Here is a 22,077-nt window from a genome sequence, read left to right on the forward strand (position 1 = left end):
ATGGGTGGGCTGAAAGTGCTCTTGTAACAGTAATCTAGGATGCTTAAATATCAGGTTCTTATTTAACAAGAAGAAGAAAAGAGGGAGTTTGTTAATACAAAAGTTTGAACATAGAACATCACCGCCTGAATGATTAAACCTATTTCAGAGGGCTGAAATACTAATGACTCCAATTTGTCAAAACATAGGAGTTTTAATGGGGGGGCAGGAAGGGTTGGCGTTGGCATGCGGCATAGGAATCAACAACTGCGTACTTTAAAGCAAAACATAAAAGCTCTATCCAGCTGAAATTCTCAGAATCACTATAGGAAATTAGGTGTAATTGACTGATGTGATCTCACGTAATAGGAATGGGACTGAGTGCTTCATATCCTCATAGTTAAAACAAGTAAATAAAATGAATTGACAGTGCACAAAATGCTTATGGTGTGTAACAGCTCATGCAAATTGGCTACTTCCTTGGTTTAAACATTTTGTAAATATAAATTGCTATGTTAGAAGATGACAGGGAAAGAGAGAGGAAATGGAAGGGAAACAAAAGGTAGAAGATAATAAGGAAAGGGACAGATAGGAAAGATAGGAAGAGGTGGAAAATGAGAAAAGAGGAAGAAAAGGGCAAAGAGGCACAGAAACAGAGGGAAAATAGAGAAAACAGGAGGGAGAGAGAGAAGATGCAAATATTTGAGTGGTTACAATATATCTGTATGCACAAAAGTCTTCAGAAGAGAAGTGAGAAATCAGTGTGTTTCAACTTGGAGTCATCAATAACAATACCCTTATAATAATACTTGGAGAAGGCAATGGCAGCCCACTCCAGTACTCTTGCCTGGTAAATCCCATGGACAGAGGAGCCTGGTGGGCTGCGGTCCATGGGGTCGCTAAGAGTCGGACACGACTAAGCGACTTCACTTTCACTATAATAATACTGATGAATTAGATCAGGGGGAGGGAGAGATAAATGTAAGTCCTGATGGATTCTTAGTCCAATCGTCACTTCCAGGGCTATTCAACTCTTGCTAGGAGTCTTTGGTCTGAGTTGAAGGGCTCAACAAGCATATCACCATTGCTATTTGAATGGTCACAGCAAATTTATTTATAGTAGCCTCAAACTATAAACATTCCAAATGCCCGTCAACTGGTGAGTGGATAAATAAATTGCACTACAGATGAATTACAGAATGCTACTCAGCAAGAAAAGGGAACAGACTATTGATAGATGTAGCAAATATTTGTTGTTGTTGTTTTCCAGTCACTAAGTTGTGTCTGACTCTTTGTGACTCCATGGACCGTAGCATGCCAGACTTCACTGTCCTGCACTGTCTCCCACAGTTTACTCAAGCTTATGTCCATTAAGTTGGTGATGCCATCCAACCAACTCATCCCCTGTCATCCCCTCTCCCCCTGCCCTCAGTCTTTCCTAGCATCAGGTCTATTTCAATGAGTTGGCTGTTTGTACCAGGTGGACAAAGTTTTGGAGGTTCAGCTACATCATCAGTCCTTCCAGTGAATATTCAGGGTTGCTTTTCTTTAGGATTGACTGGTTTGATCTCCTTGCTGTCCAAGGGACTCTCAAGAGTCTTCTTCAGCATCAAAACAGCAATTTTTCGGTGCTCAGCCTTCTTTATAGTCCAACTCTCACATCTGTACATGACTACTGGAAAAACCATGGCTTTGAGTATACAGATCTTTGTCGGCAAAGTGTTATCTCTGCTTTTTAATATGCTGTCTAGGTTTGTCATAGCTTTTCTTCGAAGGAGCAAACATCTTTTAATTTCACGGCTTCAGTCACCGTGCATAGTTATTTTGGAGCCCAAGAAAATAAAATCTGTCACTGTTTCCATTTTTCCCCATCCATTTGCCATAAAGTGATGGGACCAGATACCATGATCTTCATTCTTTGAATGCTGAGTTTTAAGCCAGCTTTTTCACTCTCCTCTTTCACCTTCATCAGGAGGCTCTTTAGTTCCTCTTCATTTTCTGCCATTAGGGTGGTTTCATCTGCATATCTGAGGTTGTTGATATTTCTAGCAAACATAGATGAATCTTGAAGACATATTATGCTAAGTGAAAGAAGCCAGACCTAAAAGGCTGTATATTGTATGATTCCATTTATATGGCATTCTAGAAAAGGCAAACTATAGTGAAGAAGAAGAGGAGCTAAAAAGCCTCTTGATGAAAGTGAAAGAGGAGAGTGAAAAAGTTGGCTTAAAGCTCAACATTCAGAAAACGAAGATCATGGCATCTGGTCCCATCATTTCAGGCAAATAGATGGGGAAACAGTGGAAACAGTGTCAGACTTTATTTTGGGGGGCTCCAAAATCACTGCAGATGGTGACTGCAGCCATGAAATTAAAAGACGCTTACTCCTTGGAAGAAAAGTTATGACCAACCTAGATAGCATATTCAAAAGCAGAGACATTACTTTGCCGACTAAGGTCCGCCTAGTCAAGGCTATGGTTTTTCCAGTGGTCATGTATGGATGTGAGAGTTGGACTGTGAAGAAAGCTGAGTGCCGAAGAATTGATGCTTTTGAGCTGTGGTGTTGGAGAAGACTCTTGAGGGTCCCTTGGACTGCAAGGAGATCTAACCAGTCCATTCTGAAGGGGATCAGCCCTGGGATTTCTTTGGAAGGAATGATGCTAAAGCTGAAGCTCCAGTACTTTGGACACCTCATGCAAAGAGTTGACTCATTGGAAAAGACTCTGATGCTGGGAGAGATTAGGGGCAGGAGGAGAAGGGGACAACCCAGGATGAGATAACTGGATGGCATCACGGACTCAATGGACGTGAGTCTGAGTGAACTCCGGGAGATGGTGATGGACAGGGAGGCCTGGCGTGCTGTGATTCGTGGGGTTGCAAGGAGTCGGACACGACTGAGTGACTGAACTGACTGAACTGAACTGAAGTAATGGAGAATAAATCAGTGGTTGCCAGGGACAAGGGTTGGAAGTACAAGATTTCTGCAAAGCAGAATGAGGGACCTTTTGGGAGTGAAAGAAATGCTGTTTATTTTGATTGTAGTGGTGTTTGCATGTCTATGTTCATTTGTCACAACTCATAGAACTGTCTGCTTACAATTGGTGAATTCTAAATTATACCTAAAAAACGGCTGGTAAAAAACAAAAAAAAATTCACCTAAGATCAACTTACTAATAAGTGGTCCTTAATCTTCATGAGGATCAGTATGTAGAAAACAGATATTTATGGGTCTAAAGCAGAGATTTAAAGGTGTTTGTTCACATGATTTCTTGGTGCCTTATTCATTAAGTTGAAGTTCTTCACTCTGGCATTCAAGATATTTTGTAATCTGATTCCACTCTGCCTTAGCAGCTTTGAGTATGTATGCATGCTCAGCCGCTCAGTCATCTCTGACTCTTTGCAACCCCGAGGACTGAAGCCCTCCAGACTTTTCTGTCCATGGGATTTCTCAGACAAGAATACTGGAGTGGGTTGCTCGTTCCTTCTCCAGGGGATCTTCCCAACCCAGGGACTGAGCCCTTGTCTCCTGTGCCTCCTGCATTGCGGGTGGATTCTTTATGACTCAGCCACCTGGGAAGCTTGATTTTACACACACACACATATATATACACTCTCGACTACTATCAGGCAGTTCTTCTCACTTCATACAACATGCCCTCCCTGCTTAATCTCCTGGCATGCATGTGCCATGCTTATTTCAATCTACACACCTTTGCTTTTGCATATTTACCCTCTATGTTCTGGTATGCCTTACCCTCATTTGTCCACCCATTTACTGAGTGCCTACTGTGTGCCAAGTTTTAATACTTAGACACATTACTAAGGCTGCTAAAGTCTCTGTCTTCCCAGAGCTGGCCATTACTATGCAGTATGGAAAGGGTTATGTATGGTAGTGGAAAATACATGGTATTAGTACTACAGAGGAAAGGAAAAACCAAAATTTAGGAACAGAGTTGTCAAGAATAGTTTCTCAAAAGAAATAACATATACTAATTTCATCTTCAGAGAACTCTGCTTGAATGTTCTTCCTTATATAATCAACCTAATTATATCTCCAAAAAGTAAAGTGGTTAATTAATGTATTGTTCACTCACATGTTAAAGAGTGGAGATTATAGTCCTTTCAGTTTTTTGTTCTCTAAGCCACTCTGATCAGTTTCTTCAAAGACTCTTTATATGATACAGTTTTGCCTTCCCCACCCATCCTAGTTGCTCATCTAAGTGTGTGCTGGTTTATTTATGTCTTCATGAATTCTGGCACCCAAAACTGAGTAAAGAATTCCAGGCATCATCGTGAAAGGACAGAGGACAGTAAGATTATCATATCCCTCATTTTGGATATTCTACTCCTGTAAATATAACCTAAACTGACAGCATCTTTTTAAATCTGTGGTTAATAAGGATATACAGAGAAGGAAATGGCAACCCACTCCAGGATTCTTGCCTGGGAAATTCCATGGACAGAGGAGCCTTGTGGGCCACAGTCCGTGGGGCCGCAAGAGTCAGACATGACTGAAGCTACTTAGCACGCATGGAATCTAGAAAGATGGTACTGATAAGCCTATTTGCAGGTCATCGATGGAGACGCACCAGGACCAAGGGAAAGGAGCAGTGACCCTCACAAGAGACTGAGCCAGACCTGCCCTTGAGTGTTTGAGGGTCTCCTGCAGAGGCATGAGTTGGCAGTGGCCTGTTACAGTGACAGAGGATCTCCGTTTTTTCATTCAAAAAACTAAGATCATGGCATCCGGTCCCATCACTTCATGGCAAATAGATGGGGAAAGAATGGAAACAGTGGCAGACTTTATTTTCTTGGGCTCCAAAATCACTGTGGACAGGGACTGCAGCCATGAAATTAAAAGATGCTTGCTCCTTGGATAAAGAGCTACAACAAACAGACAGTGTATTCAAAAGCAGAGACATTACTTTGCCAACAAAGGTCCGTCTAGTCAAACCTATGGTTTTTCCAGTAGTAATGTATGGATGTGAGAGCTGGACAATAAAAAAGGCTGAGTGCTGAAGAACTGATGCCTTTGAAGTGTGGTATTGGAGAAGACTTCAGAGTCCCTTGGACTACAAGGAGATCAAACCAGTCAATCCTAAAGGAAATTGACCCTGCATATTCACTGGAAGGACTGATGCTGAAGCTGAAGCTCCAATACTTTGGCCACCTGATGCAAAGAGCCGACTCATTGGAAAAGACCCTGATGCTGGGAAAGCTTGAAGGCAGGAGGAGAAGGGGACGATAGAGGATGAGATGGTTGAATGGCATCACCAACTCTATGGACATGAGTTTGAAAAAAGTTCGGGAGATGGTGAAGGATAGGGAAGCCTGGCATGCTGCATTCCATGGTGTTACAAAGAGTCAGACACGACTGAGCGACTGAATAACAACAAATGGAGACACAGACATAGAGAACAGACTTGAGGACATGGCGGGGGAAAGAGAGGGCGGGACGAATTGAGAGAGTAGCATGGAAACATATACATTACCACATGTGAAACAGATAGCCAGTGGAAATTTACTGTATGACACAGGGAGCTCAGATCTGGTGCTCTGTGACAACCTAGAGGGATGGGGTGGGGTGGAGTGGGAGGAGGGAGGAAGGATCAAGAGGGAGAGGATATATGTGTACCTATGACTGATTCATGTTGATGTATGGCAGACATCAACACAACATTGTAAAGCAATTATCCTCCAATTGAAAAGAAAGAAGGAAAAAAATATGATTAAGAATCAAGGCTAAATTATGGTTATAAAGTAGATAGTGTGTAGTATGTAATGCCTTTATAGGTTCTGACAATGTAGATACAGAAAAACTGAAAAAAAAGGAGGGAAAATCAGGAGAGGATATGAAAAATAGAAAAATCTTAAAAAAAAATTTTACCCAAACTTAAAACTTTTTAATTTATATTGAAGTATAGCCAATTAACAATGGTGTGGTAGTTTCAGGTAGTTTCCCAGAATACAGAAGGGACTCAGCCATATATATACATGTATCCATTCTCCGCCAAACTCCCCTCCTACCCAGGCTGCCACATAACATTGAGCAGAGTTCCCTGTGCTATACAGTAGGTCCTTGTCTGTCATCCATTTTCAATATAGCAGTAAGTAGATGACGTTCCCAAAGTCCCTAACTATCCCTTCCCCTCGGTAACCATAAGTTCATTTTCTAAGTCTGTGAGTCTCTTTCTGTTTTGTAAGTTCATTTGTGTCATTTCTTTTTCACTCCCACATATAAGGGATGCCATAGATATTTCTCCTTTCTGTCTGACTTTAAAATACAAGAAATTGAAAGGACAACCCGCAGGATGGGAGAAACATTTGCAAATCATGTATCTGATAAGGGTTTATTTTCCAGAAAGCATAAAGAACACTTAACAGTCAACAGCAAAAAGACAAGCAACCTAATTAAACAACAGGCAAAGGACTTGAATAGACATTCCTCCAAAGCAGATGTGCAAATGTCCAAGAAGTACAAGAAAAGATGCTCAACATCTTTAGCCATTAGAGAAATGCAAATAAAAATCTCCATGAGATACCACTTCACACCCACTATGATGGTTATTACAAGTAAAACAAACAAAAATAATACGTTTTGGAGAAGATGCAGAGAAATTGGGACCCTCACATACTGTTGGGATTGCAAAAATGGAAGACCACTGTGGAAATCAGTGAGGTGGGTGATTACTCAATAAGAGAAACATAGAATTACCATTGTTGTTGTTCCCTCTTCCCAGTCTTGTCTCACTCTTTGCAACCCCGTGGACTGCAGTGCACCCAAGCCTCCCTGTCCCTCACCATCTCCTGAAGTTTTCCCAAGTTCATGTCCCTTGCATTGGTGATGCCATCCAGTCACCTCATCCTCTGATACCCTCTTCTCCTTCTGCCCTCAATCTTTTCCAGCATCAAGGACTTTTCCAATGAGTCGGCTGTTCCCATCAAATGACCAAAATACTGGGGCTTCAGTTTCAGCATCAATCCTTCCAACAAGTATTCATGGTTGATTTCCCTGAAGATTGACCGGTTTGATCTCCTTGCTGTCCAGGGGACTTTCAGGAGTTGTCTCCAGCACCACAGTTCAAAGGCATCAATTCTTTGGTGTGCTGCTGAATTTACGGTCCAGATCTCACAATTGTATGTGACCACTGGAAAGACCATAGCCTTGACTATATGGACCTTGGTCAGCAGAGTAATTTCTCTGCTTTTCAACACACTGTCTAGGTTTGTCACAGCTTTTCTTCCAAAGAACAAGCATCTTTAAATTTCATGACTCCTGTCACCATCCACAGTGATTTTGGAGCCCCCAAAGAGGAAATCTGTCACTGTTTCCACTTTTTCCCCTTCTATTTGCCATGACGTGATGGGACCAGATGCCATGATCTCAGTTTTTGAATGTTGAGTTTTAAGCTAGCTTTTTCACTCTCTTCTTTCACCCTCATCAAGAGGCTCTTCAGTTTCTTTTTGTTTTCTAACTGTTGCTTCTTGACCTGCATACAGGTTTCTCAGGAGACAGGTAAGGCGGTCTGGTATTCCCATTTCTTTAATAAGTTTCCACAGTTTGCTGTGATCCACACAATCTGTTGCTTTTCTCTATTTATTTGCATTGTTCATTTAATAAGTCTTCCTTATCTCTCCTTGCTATTCTCTGGAACTCTGCATTCAGTTGGGCATATCTTTCCCTTTCTCCTTTTCCTTTTGCTTCTCTTCTTTTCTCAGCTGTTGGTAAACCTCCTTTGCCTTGTAAAACCTCCAAAGACAATCACTTTGCCTTCTTGCATTTCTATTTTGGGAAGATAGTTTTGGTCAATGCCTACTGTACAATGTTATGAACATCTATCCATAGTTATTCAGGCACTCTGTCTACCACATCTAATCCCTTGATTCTACTTGTCACCTCCGCTGTATAATCATAAGGGATTTGATTTAGGTTATACCTGAATGGCCTATTGGTTTTCACTACATTCTTCAATTTATGCCTGAATTTTGCAATAAGAAACTCCTGATCTGAGCCCTGTCAGCTCCAGGTCTTGTTTTTGCTGACTATATAGAGCTTTTGCATCTTTGCCTTCAAAAAATACAATCAATTTGATTTTGGTATTGACCATCTGATGATGTCCATGTGTAGAGTCATCTCTTGTGTTGTTGGAAGAGGGTGTTTGCTATGACCAGTATGTTTTCTTGACAAAACTCTCTTAGCCTTTTCCCTGCCTCATCTTGTACTCCAAGGTCAAATTTGCCTGTTATTCTGGGTGGCTCTTGACTTCCTACCTTTGCATTCCAATCCCCTATGATGAAAAGGACATAATTTTTTGGTGTTAGTTCTAGAAGGTGTTGTAGATCTTCAGAGAACCAGTCAACTTCAGCTTCTTCAGCATCAGTGGTTGGAGCATAAACTTGGATTACTGTGATATTGAATGGTTTGCCTTGGAAACAAACTGAAATCATTTTGTCATTTTTGAGATTGCACCCAAGTACTACATTTCAGACTCTTTTGTTGACTATGGTGATTACTCCATTTCTTCTAAGGGATTCCTGCCCACAGTAGTAGATATAATGGTCATCTGAATTAAATTGGCCCATTCCCATTATTCACTTTGTTCATTGATTCCTAAGATGTCGATGTTCACTCTTGCCATCTCCTGCTTGATCATGTCCAGTTTACCTTGATTCAACGGCCTAACTTTCCTGGTTCCTATGCAATATTGTCCTTTACAGTTCAGACATAACTTTCACCACCAGACACATCCACCAGTGAGCATCGTTTCTGCTTTAGCCCAGCCACTTCATTCTTTCTGGAACTATTAGTCATTGCCCTCCACTCTTCACCAGTAACATATTGGACAAATTCCAACCTGGGGAACTCATTTTCTGGCGTCATATCTTTTTACCTTTTCCTATTGCCCATGGAGTTCTAGAGGCAAGAATACGAGAGTGTGTTGCCATTTTCCTCCTCCAGTGGACCACAGTTTGTCAGAACTCTCCACTAAGATCCATCTGTCTTCAGTGGCCCTGCATGGCATGGCTCATAGCTTCACTGAGTTATGCAAGCACCTTCACCACAACAAGGCTGTGATCCATGAAGGGGGCAAGCAGCACTGGGGATGTCAATTTGCTCAAGCAATGAAACTACATTGGTACAGCACCTGAAATTGAAATCACCACCTGGTCAAGCTAATGAAAATACACTGTCATTCTCCAAGACCATCTGTTTTCTGCACAGGCCAAATAGGCTACTTTAATGGGAGTATGGAGTAAATTGTCACTCCTGCATATTTGTAGTCCTTGATGGTGCTGCAAATCTCTGAAATCCACTCAGGTATGTGCAAAGCTTTTGGTTTACTATATTTCTAGATAGAGGCAATTCTAATTGCTTTCATTTGGCCATCCCTACCAAAATAACCCTCACTCTGCAGGTCTGTTGTGGAGTCTGCCAGTTGCTGAATATGTCTATCTTAATTTTGCATTCCAGAACTGTGTAGATAAGCATGGGATTGGTTTGGGTACACACCGACCCCAATGGAGATGAGCCTGAGCTGAAATTTCACTGATCCGTTGACCTCCATAAGCTCCTACTATGACTGATGGACCATAGTGACCCTTGGGCATCTTGGAATTAGTGTGAGATCAAAGCCAGTGTCCAATAGTCACCAAAAGGTATTCTTCTAATTCAAAATCAAACTGACTAAAAAACTCTAGGTCCCTTTCAGGAAGGCAGGGAAACAGACTTACAATATATATTTCAGTAAAGTGTACTGAGGCATGATGGACACCTATTTCTGGATTTCAAAACTTACTCCAAAGCTACAGTTAACAAAACTGCGTGGTACTAGCATAAGGATAGACCCATAGATCAATGAAATAGAATTAACAGTATGGAAATAAACCATAAATCTATTCATGAACATAAATCCCAAAGAGTGGAAAACAGAAGCCTGTACAGGAATGTCCATCACAGCACTATTCCCAGTATGGACAAAGGAGAAGTCACCCAAATGTCCATCCACAGCCTAGTGGATACAAAACATGTGTAGTCTAGCCAGGCAGTGGAATACTATTCAACCAGGAAAAGGAAAGAAGTACTGATTCATGCTACTGATTCATTCATATGTGCATGAACCCTATGCTCAGTGACAGAAGGCCATATATTTATTGTACACCTCTATCTCTAGGAAGTCTCCAGAATAGGCAAAGGGCTGTGGACAGGAAGCTGATGAGTGGTTGCCTGAGGACTATGGGGTGGGGTAGGGTAGGGGAAATTGCAGGAGGGGGCAGTGGGGAATGATTGCCTGGCCAGGTACAGGGGTTTCTCTCTGCAGTGGTGCCAACATTTTGGAACTAGATACAGTCATGATGGTGGCCCAGCACCACCAGTGTATACTTGGTGCCACTGGGTGGTCTGCTGCCTTTTCTGTACAAAGGTCCCGTGCAGTGGAAAAGGAGGGTTTCGACAAAGAGAGGGTCCAGTGGGCAGGGTGAGCAGGATTCTGCCAGCGTCATTTCTTTGCAGGCCCAGCCCTGTGGGGGTTGGGGGAAGGGTGGGGAGCACGAGAAAGGAATGATCTCACAGGGTCTACGTGTCAGAGAGCATGTGTCCCGACCAATGAAGCGCCGGTCAGTGGTGATACAGAGTAGAGATCTGAGAGTAGCAGTTGTCTTGAGAGGTTGGAACCAACTGGTTCATCTCACCGTATCTCATCTCACTGTACCTTATCCCACTGCACCTCTTCCCACCGCAAAGAAGAGCAAGGCCTTGGAGAAAGTGGGCTCAACAGCCAGCATGCCGGAGAAAAGGTGCCATCAGAGGTCATCTGGTATCCGCTCCCACACCGCCCGAGCTGAGCTGTCCTTCTCTGTGAGCCACATGGAGCATCTCCTGAGCAAACGCCGCTACGCCTAACGCCTGAGCTCGTCTGCACCAGTCTTCCTAGCTGCGATCATTCAGGACCTGACGTCCAAGGTCCTGGAGCTGGCAGGCAATGAGGCCCAGAATAATGGTCAGAAGCACATCACCCCCAAGTTGGTGGACATGGCGATACACAACAATGCTCTGCTCAGCAGCTTTTTTGGGATGACAACCATCTCCCTGGTGGCCCTGGGTCCACACTAGCTGCCAAACTACACCTGGGTCCCTAGTGGCCATACCCTGGCCCCCGGACAGGCCTCCTCTGGCTGTCCAGTGCCAGTCCTGCTCACCGACCGATTGCATAGGCCGGTGCCTTGGGCCCAGTAATGTCAAATCAATAAAGTGTTTCAAGACATCCTTGTGTGCTTCAGTCACTTGGTCTGGAAGGTGGTGGTGGGACATGTTTTGTTTGAGGGATGGAGGTCGGGGGTCTGGTTGGAGCAGAGGGGGAGTGTTGCGGGTGTGGGTGGAGTCGGGGATGGCAGGCAGAGAGCAAAAGTCGCTCATGGTGATAGTGCATGGTGTGGCCTTGGGTGGGAGAGGCTGGCTGCAGCAGAGGTGGGGGTGGAGTGGGGTCTCGGGGGAGGTGAGGGAACGGAAGGCTCCCCCATTGGCTCTGAGCAAATGGGAGCCAGGCCAAGTCTGCAGAGGGACCGGATCCTGGTGGTGACGCTCAGGACCGTGCGGGCGGTGTTGTAATAGGGCAAAGATGGCAAGGTGACGGACAGAGCCATGGCACAGGATGCAGGGGTGGGTGGACAGTGTGCTTGACTTGAATTCCCATGGGGGCAGGGGCCTAGACAGTAAGACTGTGGTGGGTTGGGGACTGGGGTGGGTGGGACATAATCAGCACGTATGGAAAGTCAGAATCAGGGTCATGTGGGGTTGAGTTAACTTTTTGGTCACATTCCTTTAGAGATGCCAGGAGATGCCCTGCTTGGCAACCTACATAAAAAAAGTCATCTAGAAACGGTGGGCCATGACACTGCCCTCAATTTGCATATGTGACGTTTGCGGGGCCAGGCTCCGCCTCTGGAGACTTAATTTGCATATCACCGTGGAAATGGACCTTTAGCCTAGAAAGCTGGAGTAGTAAACATGTGTGAGACCCACGTTTTAAAATTAATGCTCTTTCTTTATGCCTTAGGTAGATTGGATTTGATTAGTAAGAAACTTTATACCTATTGCTGCTTCCCTGATAGGGTACTAGCCTTTTACTGACCTTTTATTTCTTCATTCTAAATAATGAGAACAAAATATCTGCCCACCATTTCAGAATAATGGTTAGAAGAATTAGAAACATATATGAGATACATATATAATATACAACATAAAAGATATTTTTAAAATATGCAAAAACATGCTGTCTCTTTGCAACCCCATGGACTGTAGCCTGCCAGTCTTCTCTGTCCATTAAATTTCCCAGGCTAGAATACTGGAACAGGTTGTCATTTCCTTCCCCACCCACGGATTGAACCTGTTTCTCTTGCATTGGCAGGGGGATTCTTTACCACTGAGCCACCAGGGAAGCCCATATAAAAGTAGAGTTGTGCTAAAATAAGAATTTACTAAATAGTAAGGGTAGTTCTGAATGTTGAGCTTTAAGCCAACTTTTTCACTCTCCTCTTTCACTTTCATCAACAGCCTTTTTAGTTCCTCTTCACTTTCTGCCATAAGGGTGGTGTCATCTGCATATCTGAGGTTATTGATATTTTTCCCAGCATTCTTGATTCCAGCTTATGCTTCTTCCAGCCCAAAGTTTCTCATGATGTACTCTGCATAGAAGTTAAATAAGAGAGTGACAATATACAGCCTTGACATACTGCTTTTCCTATTTGGAACCAGTCTGTTGTTCCATGTCCACTTCTAACTGTTGCTTCCTGACCTGCACATAGTTTTCTCAAGAGGGCTCAGGTGGTCTGGTATTTCCATCTCTTTCAGAATTTTCCAGTTTATTGTGATCCACACAGTCAAAGGCTTTGGCATAGTCAATAAAGCAGAAATAGATGTTTTTCTGGAACTCTCTTGCTTTTTTCATGAGCCAGTGGATGTTGGCAATTTGATCTCTGGTTCCTCTGCCTTTTCTAAAACCAGCTTGAACATTTGGAAGTTCACGGTTCATGTACTGCTGAAGCCTGGCTTGGAGAATTTTGAGCATTACTTTACTAGCATGTGAGATGAGTGCAATTGTGCAGTAGTTTGAGCATTCTTTGGCATTACCTTTCTTTGGGATTGGAATGAAAACTGACCTTTTCCAGTCCTGTGGTCACTGCTGAGTTTTCCAAATTTTCTGGCATATTGAGTGCAGCACTTTCATTTTTTAGGATTTGAACTATCTCAGCTGGAATTTCATCACCTCCACTAGCTTTGTTTGTGGTGATGCTTTCTAAGGCCCACTTGACTTCACATTCCAGGATGTCTGGCTCTAGGTGAGCGATCAGACCATCGTGATTATCTTGGTCATGAAAATCTTTTCTGTACAGCTCTTCTGTGTATTCTTGACATCTCTTCTTAATATATTCTGCTTCTGTTAGGTCCATACCATTTCTATCCTTTATCAAGCCCATCTTTGCATGAAATGTTCCTTTGGTATCTCTAATTTTCTTGAAGAGATCTCTAGTCTTTCCCATTCTGTTGTTTTCCTCTATTTTTTTGCATTGATCGCTGAGGCAGGCTTTCTTATCTCTCCTTGCTATTCTTTGGAACTCTGCATTCAGATGCTTATATCTTTCCTTTTCTCCTTTGCTTTTCACCTCTCTTCTTTTCACAGCTATTTGTAAGGTCTCCCCAAACAGCCATTTTGCTTTTTTGCATTTCTTTTCCATGGGGATGGTCTTGATCCCTGTCTCCTGTACAATGTTAGGAACCTCCATCCATAGTTCATCAGGCACTCTATCTATCAGATCTAGTCCCTTAAATCTATTTCTCACTTCCACTGTATAATCATAAGGGATTTGATTTAGGTGATACCTGACCTAAAGTAGGTTTTCCCTACTTTCTTCAACTTAAGTCTGAATTTGGCAATAAGGAGTTCATGATCTGAGCCACAGTCAGCTCCCAGTCTTGTTTTTGCTGACTGTGTAGAGCTTCTCCATCTTTGGCTGCAAAGAATATAATCAATCTGATTTCAGTGTTGACCATCTGGTGATGTCCATGTGTAGAGTTTTCTCTTGTGTTGTTGGAAGAAGGTGTTTGCTATGACCAGTGCCTTCTCTTGGCAAAACTCTATTAGCCTTTGCCCTGCTTCATTCTGTACTCCAAGGCCAAATTTGCCTGTTACTCCAGGTGTTTCTTGACTTCCTACTTTTTCATTCCAGTCCCCTAGAATGAAAAAGACATCTTTTTTGGGTGTTAGTTGTAAAAGGTCTTGCAGGTCTTCATAGAACCGTTCAACTTCAGCTTCTTCAGCATTACTGGTTGGGGCATATACTTGGATTACTGTGATACTGAATGGTTTGCCTTGGAAATGAACAGAGATCATTCTTTCGTTTTTGAGATTGCATCCAAGTACTGCATTTCAGACTCTTTTGTTGACCATGATGGCTACTCCATTTCTTCTAAGGGATTCCTGCCCACAGTAGTAGATATAATGGTCATCTGAGTTAAATTCACCCATTCCACTCCATTTTAGTTCGCTGATTCCTAGAATGTTGACGTTCACTCTTGCCATCTCCTGTTTTACCACTTCCAATTTGCCTTGATTCATGGACCTAACATTCCAGGTTCCTATGCAATATTGCTCTTTACAGCATCGGACCTTGCTTCTGTCACCAGTCACATCCACAACTGGATGTTGTTTTTGCTTTGGCTCCATCGCTTCATTCTTTCTGGAGTTATTTCTCCACTGATCTCCAGTAGCATATTGGGCACCTACTGAGCTGGGGAGTTCCTCTTTCAGTATCCTATCATTTTGCTTTTTCATACTGTTCATGGGGTTCTCAAGGCAAGAATACTGAAGTGGTTGGCCATTCCCTTCTCCAGTGGACCACAACTTTAAACTCTCAATAGTTGTCTAACTCCTTCTTCAGACCTAATCCTTGATGTGGATTTCCCTGGTGGCTCAGATGGTAAGGTGTCTGCCTACAATCTGGGAGACCTGGGTTCAATCCATGGGTCAGGAAGATCCCCTGGAGAAGGAAATGGCAACCCACTCCAGTACTCTTGCCTGGAGAATCCCATGGATGGAGGAGCCTGGCAGGCTACGGTCCATGGGGTTGCAAAGAGTCGGACACAACTGAGCGACTTCACTTTCACTTTCAGTCCTTGACAACCACTGCTCTGTTCTCCATCTCAAAAAAACCTACCTTTCGTATATGTCTTGTAAGTGGATTCATTAAGTCTGTCAGCTGTTGAGGTTGGCTGCTGTCACTAAATGTACTACTTTTGAGGTTCACTGAGATTGTCGTGTGTATCAGCAGTTATGTTCTATTGTTGAGTAGTATTCCATTGTGTGGATGTACCACAGTTTGTTTAACCCTTGGTCTATTGTAAGACATTGTGGTTGTTTCCAGGTGTTTGGAAATTTTAAATAAAGCAGATATGAACATTCAAGGATAAGTTTTTATATGAACATAAATTTTCATTTCTCTAGGGTATATATCCAGGAGTTGGCTGACTGATTCATATGAAAAGGTTCCTCAGGTCTCTTCACAAATAGCCTCATCCTCATGCCCTAGGGGCAGCCACTGTTTTTATGTTTTTCACCACATATTGGTTTTACTTGTTTTAGAACTTCAAATAATAGAATCATACATGTAAGTACTTTCCGTGAAGCTTCTTTTGAAAGGCATTGGAATCCGGTATGCCTTGTTCCCAGCTTCCCAAGATGTGGTCCACTGATCAGTGGGCTAGCAGCTACTGAAGACCACATAGCTTTACTGCAACGAAACCCAGGCCAGCCCAGCCTCCAATTACATCCACAGTAATCTGCCTTGCCACAGCAGAGGAGCCCATGAAGTACACATAGGGGACACCTCTATACCACATAGCTCTGATGACCAGTAGTGCACTGCTGTGGTCCATAAAGTGTCTCCTATATGAGACCACTTCTCCAGAATCAGGAAATGTAACGGACCTATTTAGTACATAGAAAAAAACACAGAGAGCTGGCAAATTGAAGAAAAGATAAATATGTTCCACATGAAGAACAAGACAAAATGTCAGAAAAAGAACTAAACAAACTGGACATAAAAACTCTACCCAGTAAAGAGTTCAAGGTAATGATCACAAAGACACTCAATGAATTTGGGAGAAGAATTGATGAATATAGTGAGAATTTTAACAAAGAGTATAAAACTATAAACAGAACCAAATAAAGATGAAAAATTCCATAACTGGGATGTAAAAATACTGTCGAAGGAATCAACAGAAGAGTAGATGATACAGGGGAACAGATCTGTGAGCTGGAAGGCATAGTAGTGGAAATCATCTAGCTGAAGAGAAAAAGAGAAATTGATAAAAATGAGGATAGTTTAAAAGAACCCCGGGACAGCATCAAGTGTACAAACATTCACATCATATGGGTCTCAAAGGACAAGAAATATGAAGTTTCAGTTATAAAAGATACATTAGTTCTTGAGATTTACTGTAGAGCATATAGCCTATAATTTATAACATTGTATACTTTAAATTTTACTAAAAGGGAAGATATTTTGTTAAACATCATTACAAAATAATAATAATGACAGTAATAAAGAGGGCAGGAGGGAACTATAAATCAAATCCCGTATGATTATAGAGAGGGATTAGATCTGGTAGACAGAGTGCCTGAAAAACTATGGACAGAGCTTCGTAACATTGTACAGTAGGTGGTGACCAAAGTCATCCCAAAGGAAAAGAAATATAGGAAGGCAAAGTGATTGTCTGAGGAGACCTTGTGAATAGGTGAAAGAAGAAGAGAAATGAGAGGCAAAAGGAAAAGAGAATGATACACCCAACTGAATGCAGAATTCCAGAGAATAGCAAGGAGAGATAAGAAAATCTTCTTAAGCGATCAGTGCAAAGAAATAGAGGAAAACAATAGAATGGGAAAGACTAGAGACCTCTTCAAGAAAATTAGAGATACCAAGGGAATATTTCATGCAAAGATGGGCACAATAAAGGACAGAAACTGTATGGACCTAACAGAAGCAGAAAATACTAAGAAGAGATGGCAAGAATCACAGAAGAACTATACAAAAAAGGTCTTAATGACCCAGATAATCCCTCAGATAGAGCCAGGCATCCTGGAGTGTTAAGTCAAGTGGGCCTTAAGAAGGATTACTACAAACAAAGCTAGTGGAGGTGATGGAATTCCAGCTGAACTATTTAAAATCCTAAAGGATGATGCTGTTATAGTGCTGTACCAGACAATCTTGATTCCAGCTTGTGCTTCATCCAGCCTGGCATTTTGCATGATGTACTCTGCATATAAGTTAAATAAGCAGGGTGACAATATACAGCCTTGACGTACTCCTTTCCTGATTTGGAACCAGTCTCTTGTTTCATGTCCAGTTCTAACTGTCATTTCTTGACCTGCATACAGATTTCTCAGGAGGCAGGTAAGGTTGTCTGATATTCCCATCTCTTTAAGAATTTTCCACAGATTTGTGTGATCCACCCAGTCAAAAGCTTTGGCGTAGTTAATAAAACAAAAGTAGATGCTTTTCTGGAACTCTCTTGCTTTTCTTATGATCCAGCGTATGTTGGCATTGTGATCCTTGCTTCCTCTGCCATTTCTAAATCCAGCTTGAACATTTGGAAGTTCATGGTTCATGTACTATTGAAGCCTGGCTTGGAAAACTTTGAGCATTACTTTGCCAGCTTGTGGGATGAGTGCAGTTGTGCGGTAGTTTGAACATTCTTTGGCACTGCCTTTTTCAGGATTGGAAAGAAAACTGATCTTTTCAAGTCCTGTGGCCACTGCTGAGTTTTCCAAATTTGCTGGCATATTGAGTGCAGCACTTTAACAACATCATCTTTTAAGATCTGAAATAGCTCAACTGGAATTCCGGTTCCATGGAACTGGGATAAGTGTTCCTACTCACACTGGATAGGTGTGAGTAAAGTGATGGAAAGAGGAGCCAGAAGAACAGTCATCACTGTGGTTTTCTTCTTCTTGGTCCTGTAACTTTTTCTTGCTCAAATTGGAATTCATAAATCCAAAAACTTATTTCATGTCTTAGGCAAAGATCATTTTGAAAGTAAAGATGCATAAGAGAAAGATGAGGCCTCTGGAAACATCTCACAGGAAATACAAGGCTATTTTCTCCGGGATGCCTGTGAGGAAAACAATAAATCAGTGATCCATACTCTATAATGGGGTTGAAATGAGAAATACTAAAACAAGGAATAAATGCCAAATGACAAACCAGTTCTTTAGTCTTTTTGTGATTTTTGTATTCCTGAATGCTATGGATTGAGTTGTATCCCTACCCTACCAACAAAACCTCAGTGTGATTGTATTTGGAGACAAGACCTTTGGAAAGTAAGTTGCCAAATGTCATGACTGTAGGGCCTTCATGGTGGGGTTAGTGACCTTATGAAAGTGAAAGTGAAAGTGAAGTCGCTCAGTCATGTCCTACTCTTTGTGACCCCGTGGACTGTAGCCCACCAGGCTCCTCCGTCTATGGGATTCTCTAGGCAAGAATACTTGAGTGGGGTGCCATTTCCTTCTCCAACAGAAGGCAACTAGAGGATCTCTCTCTCTCTTTCTCTCTCTCCCTCCCTCCCTCTCTTGTCCCTGTCTCTCACTGTCTCTCTCTCTTTCTCCCATTTAAGGACATACAGCAAGAAGGCAGATGTCTACAATATAGGAAGAGAGTTTGCACCAAAAACCTCCTATACTGGCACCTTGATCTGAAGCTTCTAGTCTCCAGATCTGTGAGAAAATAAATTTCTGTTGTTTAAGACAACTAGTTTATGGTATTTTGTTACAGAGGCCTGAGCAGACCAAGACATAGAATAAGAATTGTACTGGGCTTTTGTATTCATTTAATCCTTATAAATATGAAGCCCAAGCATGGTTTAGTGGGTTTTTTCTAATGTCTCAAGCAAAAGATAGTAGTTGTATATGCATTTTTTATTGTAAAAGTTGAAAATACAGAGAATAAAATGTTACAGTTCCTATCCCTACCTTCAAACAAGGTGCTTATTTCACACCAGTTCCATATTAAATGCAACATAGTGCACCAGAGAGACACATCCAGCAAAAAAATTCCCTTGGGAACTCTATACTGGTTGAGATGATAACCTAGTTCTTATGATGTAACAATCTTTATCTCCTTGTATTTAATGCTATGACTTTTACTCTCTTAAAATAACAATGTTGCTTTAGCTCTAGCTATTTCTCCCCTTATTATCAATTCAGAAAGAAGAATTTATCTTTTTATGACCTTTACCTATCACTAGCTGTCTTTTTGGATGTTTAAAAATTATTTACTATGACAGGGGAAACTGCTAATGAGCAGATAACATTATATATACAATATTATCTTTTTATCTTCTGTTTTTTTAAAAGGACTTTATTTTTTAGAACAATTTTATGTTCACAATATCATGATCTTTTCATGAAACGACCAGACAGCTTTTCTTTCCCACTGAGAGATGGATTAAATTTTTTCTTTGTCTGTTGTTATTATAAAGGTGAGGTATATTATGAGGAAACTTAGAAAATACAGAAAATGGGAAAACCCACCAACAATACCATCACTTAAGAATGTTGTCAACTTTTTTATGTAGATCATTCAAGTATTTTTTTAAATTTCTTTTAATGGCATTATATTCTATAGGATCTAAACTTGTTAAAACGCTAAGTAGATACTACTATCAAATTCCCTTTCAAAGGTATATGAATAATACACACAACTAGCATATCAAAGTGCTCATAATTTAATAATTTCATGGTGGTTAAACCAACATGGAGTATTGCACCTTCTTTGTTACCAATTTAACAAGAAAACATTACTCATCAATGTTTAACTTTGTATGGCTTTGATTTCCAGTCATGTTAAACATTTTGACACATTTATTAGACATTTGTGTTTCTTATTCTGTCAGTTTTATATTACTATCTCTGGTCTAATTGGAAGAAGTAAATGATTTTGTTATGGATTTCAAAGAACTCTTATACATTGTACTATTAGCTCTTTGTTAGGATTATTGCAAATAGTTTTTGTAGTTTGACTCAATATTAATTGTAGCAATTTTTGATGTCCATAAGCTTAATTTTTTTATTTACTCAAATCTAGAACTCTTTTCCTTATGGCTCCTGTTTTTGAGTCATCATCATCATAATAATTAGAGACTTATTTCCCACCACAATATAATTCACTTTCATTTTGTATAGTCAAATGGATAAGTTCTTTTAGTTTTTGAAAATTTCTATTGTTATTATTCCTAAACAGGAAAATTTTTAGATTAGCAACACCCGTATTTTCCTTTATATTTTATTACTTTTAATAGGCTAAATTCTTTTAAAGTTTTTAGAAAAAAATTTAGTTTATAGAGTAATTGTCAGAAAGTAGAGACTTCCCCTCTCTCCTCCCTCCATCCCATTCACACTCAATTTCTCCTATTATTACATTATGCATTTGTGTAATACATTTGTTACAATGGATGAATCATGTTAATATATTATTATTAACTAAAATCCACAGTTTTGTTAGGATTCACCCTTTATAATGTATAGTTCTATGGATTTTGATATATGCATAATGTTATATGTCTACCATTATATATATATAGTAGTTTCACTTCTCTAAAACTGCCCTGTGCCCCACTTATTCATCCTTATCTCTACTATCCAAAAAGAACAGAATCCATCTGGCAAAAACTCCTTCATCTTCCTTAATCTGAACTAATCTATACCGACACCTATTTTATCATTCTTCTCTCAACTTGCTTTCTTTAGAGAACCTGTCCCTCCTATTTCAATTGGTCTATTTTTAATTTCACTAATTCTTTCTTCTACCAGCTCAAATATATTTTGAACTCTCTAGCAAACTTTTCATTTTAGTTATATTTTTCAGCTCCAGAATTTATATCCAGCTTATTTTTTTTCTGTTCTAATAGTTTTTTTTTAATTTTTATTTTTACTTTATTTTACTTTACAATACCAGCTTATTTTTTTATAATTTCTCTTTATTGGAATCCTCTATTTGGTTAGATAGATGAATGGATAAAGAAGATATGGTCCATAAATGCAGTGGAATATTACTCAGCCATAGAAAGGAATGAAAGTAGGTCATTTGTAGTGATGTGGATGAACCTAATGTCTGTCATGCAGAGTGAAGTAAGTCAGAAAGAGAAAACAAATATCGTATATTAACACATATACATGGAGTCTAGAGAAATGACACTGATAAACCTGTTTGCAGGGCAGGAATAGAGACACAGATGTAGACAACAGGCTTGTGGACACAGGGAGGGGAGAAGGAGAGGGATGAATTGAGTAACACTGACATATATATACGACCATGAGTGGAATAGCTAGTGGGAAGCTGCTATATGACACAGGAAGCCCAGCCCGGTGCTCTGTGATGACCTAGAGGGATGGGATAGGGGTGGACTGGGAGGGAGGTCCAAGAGGGGGGCAATTTATGCAAGCATATAGTTGACTCACTTTGTTGTACAGCAAAAACTAACCCAGCATTATAAAGCAATTATTCTCCAATTTAAAAATATTTTTTTAAGAATAAAATGAAAAAATGCCAATACAGAAATGTAGAAATCAATAGGATGGTTAAACAGATAACAGGAAAATGCAAACCACAAAATGTTGGTACAACTCTATTAATATCAAACATAATAGTCATTAAGGTAACAAAACTTACTGAAGATTTAAAAGGTCATAACAATGAGGCAGGGCAAAGGCTAACAGAGACTTGCCAAATGAACTCACTGGTCATTGAAAACACCCTTTTCAAACAATACAAGAGATGACTCTACACATAGACATCACCAGATGGTCAATATCAAAATCAGATTGATTATATTCTTTGCAGCCAAAGATGGAGACGCTCTAAACAGCCAGCAAAAACAAGACCAAGAGCTGACTAGCTCAGATCATAAATTCCTTATTACCAAACTCAGACTTAAACTGAAAAAAGTAGGGAAAACCACTAAACCACTCAGGTATGGCCTAAATCAAATCCCTTACAATTATACAGTGGAAGTGATAAATAGATTCAATGGATTAGATCTGATAGAATGCA

At 40.7% G+C, this 22,077-nt stretch overlaps 1 protein-coding gene across 1 annotated transcript; it reads left to right on the forward strand.

Annotated features, from left to right (window-relative positions):
- The first annotated feature begins 10,759 nt into the window (after window positions 1–10,759).
- Window positions 10,760–11,089, forward strand: LOC138070699 (histone H2A-Bbd type 2/3-like). Its single transcript, XM_068961926.1, is given in 1 exon segment — window positions 10,760–11,089. A coding segment is annotated over 1 exon segment (330 nt).
- The last annotated feature ends 10,988 nt before the right edge of the window (window positions 11,090–22,077 follow it).

The sequence above is a fragment of the Capricornis sumatraensis genome, chromosome X (genome assembly GCF_032405125.1).
Source record: "Capricornis sumatraensis isolate serow.1 chromosome X, serow.2, whole genome shotgun sequence".
Classification (NCBI taxonomy): domain Eukaryota; kingdom Metazoa; phylum Chordata; class Mammalia; order Artiodactyla; family Bovidae; genus Capricornis; species Capricornis sumatraensis.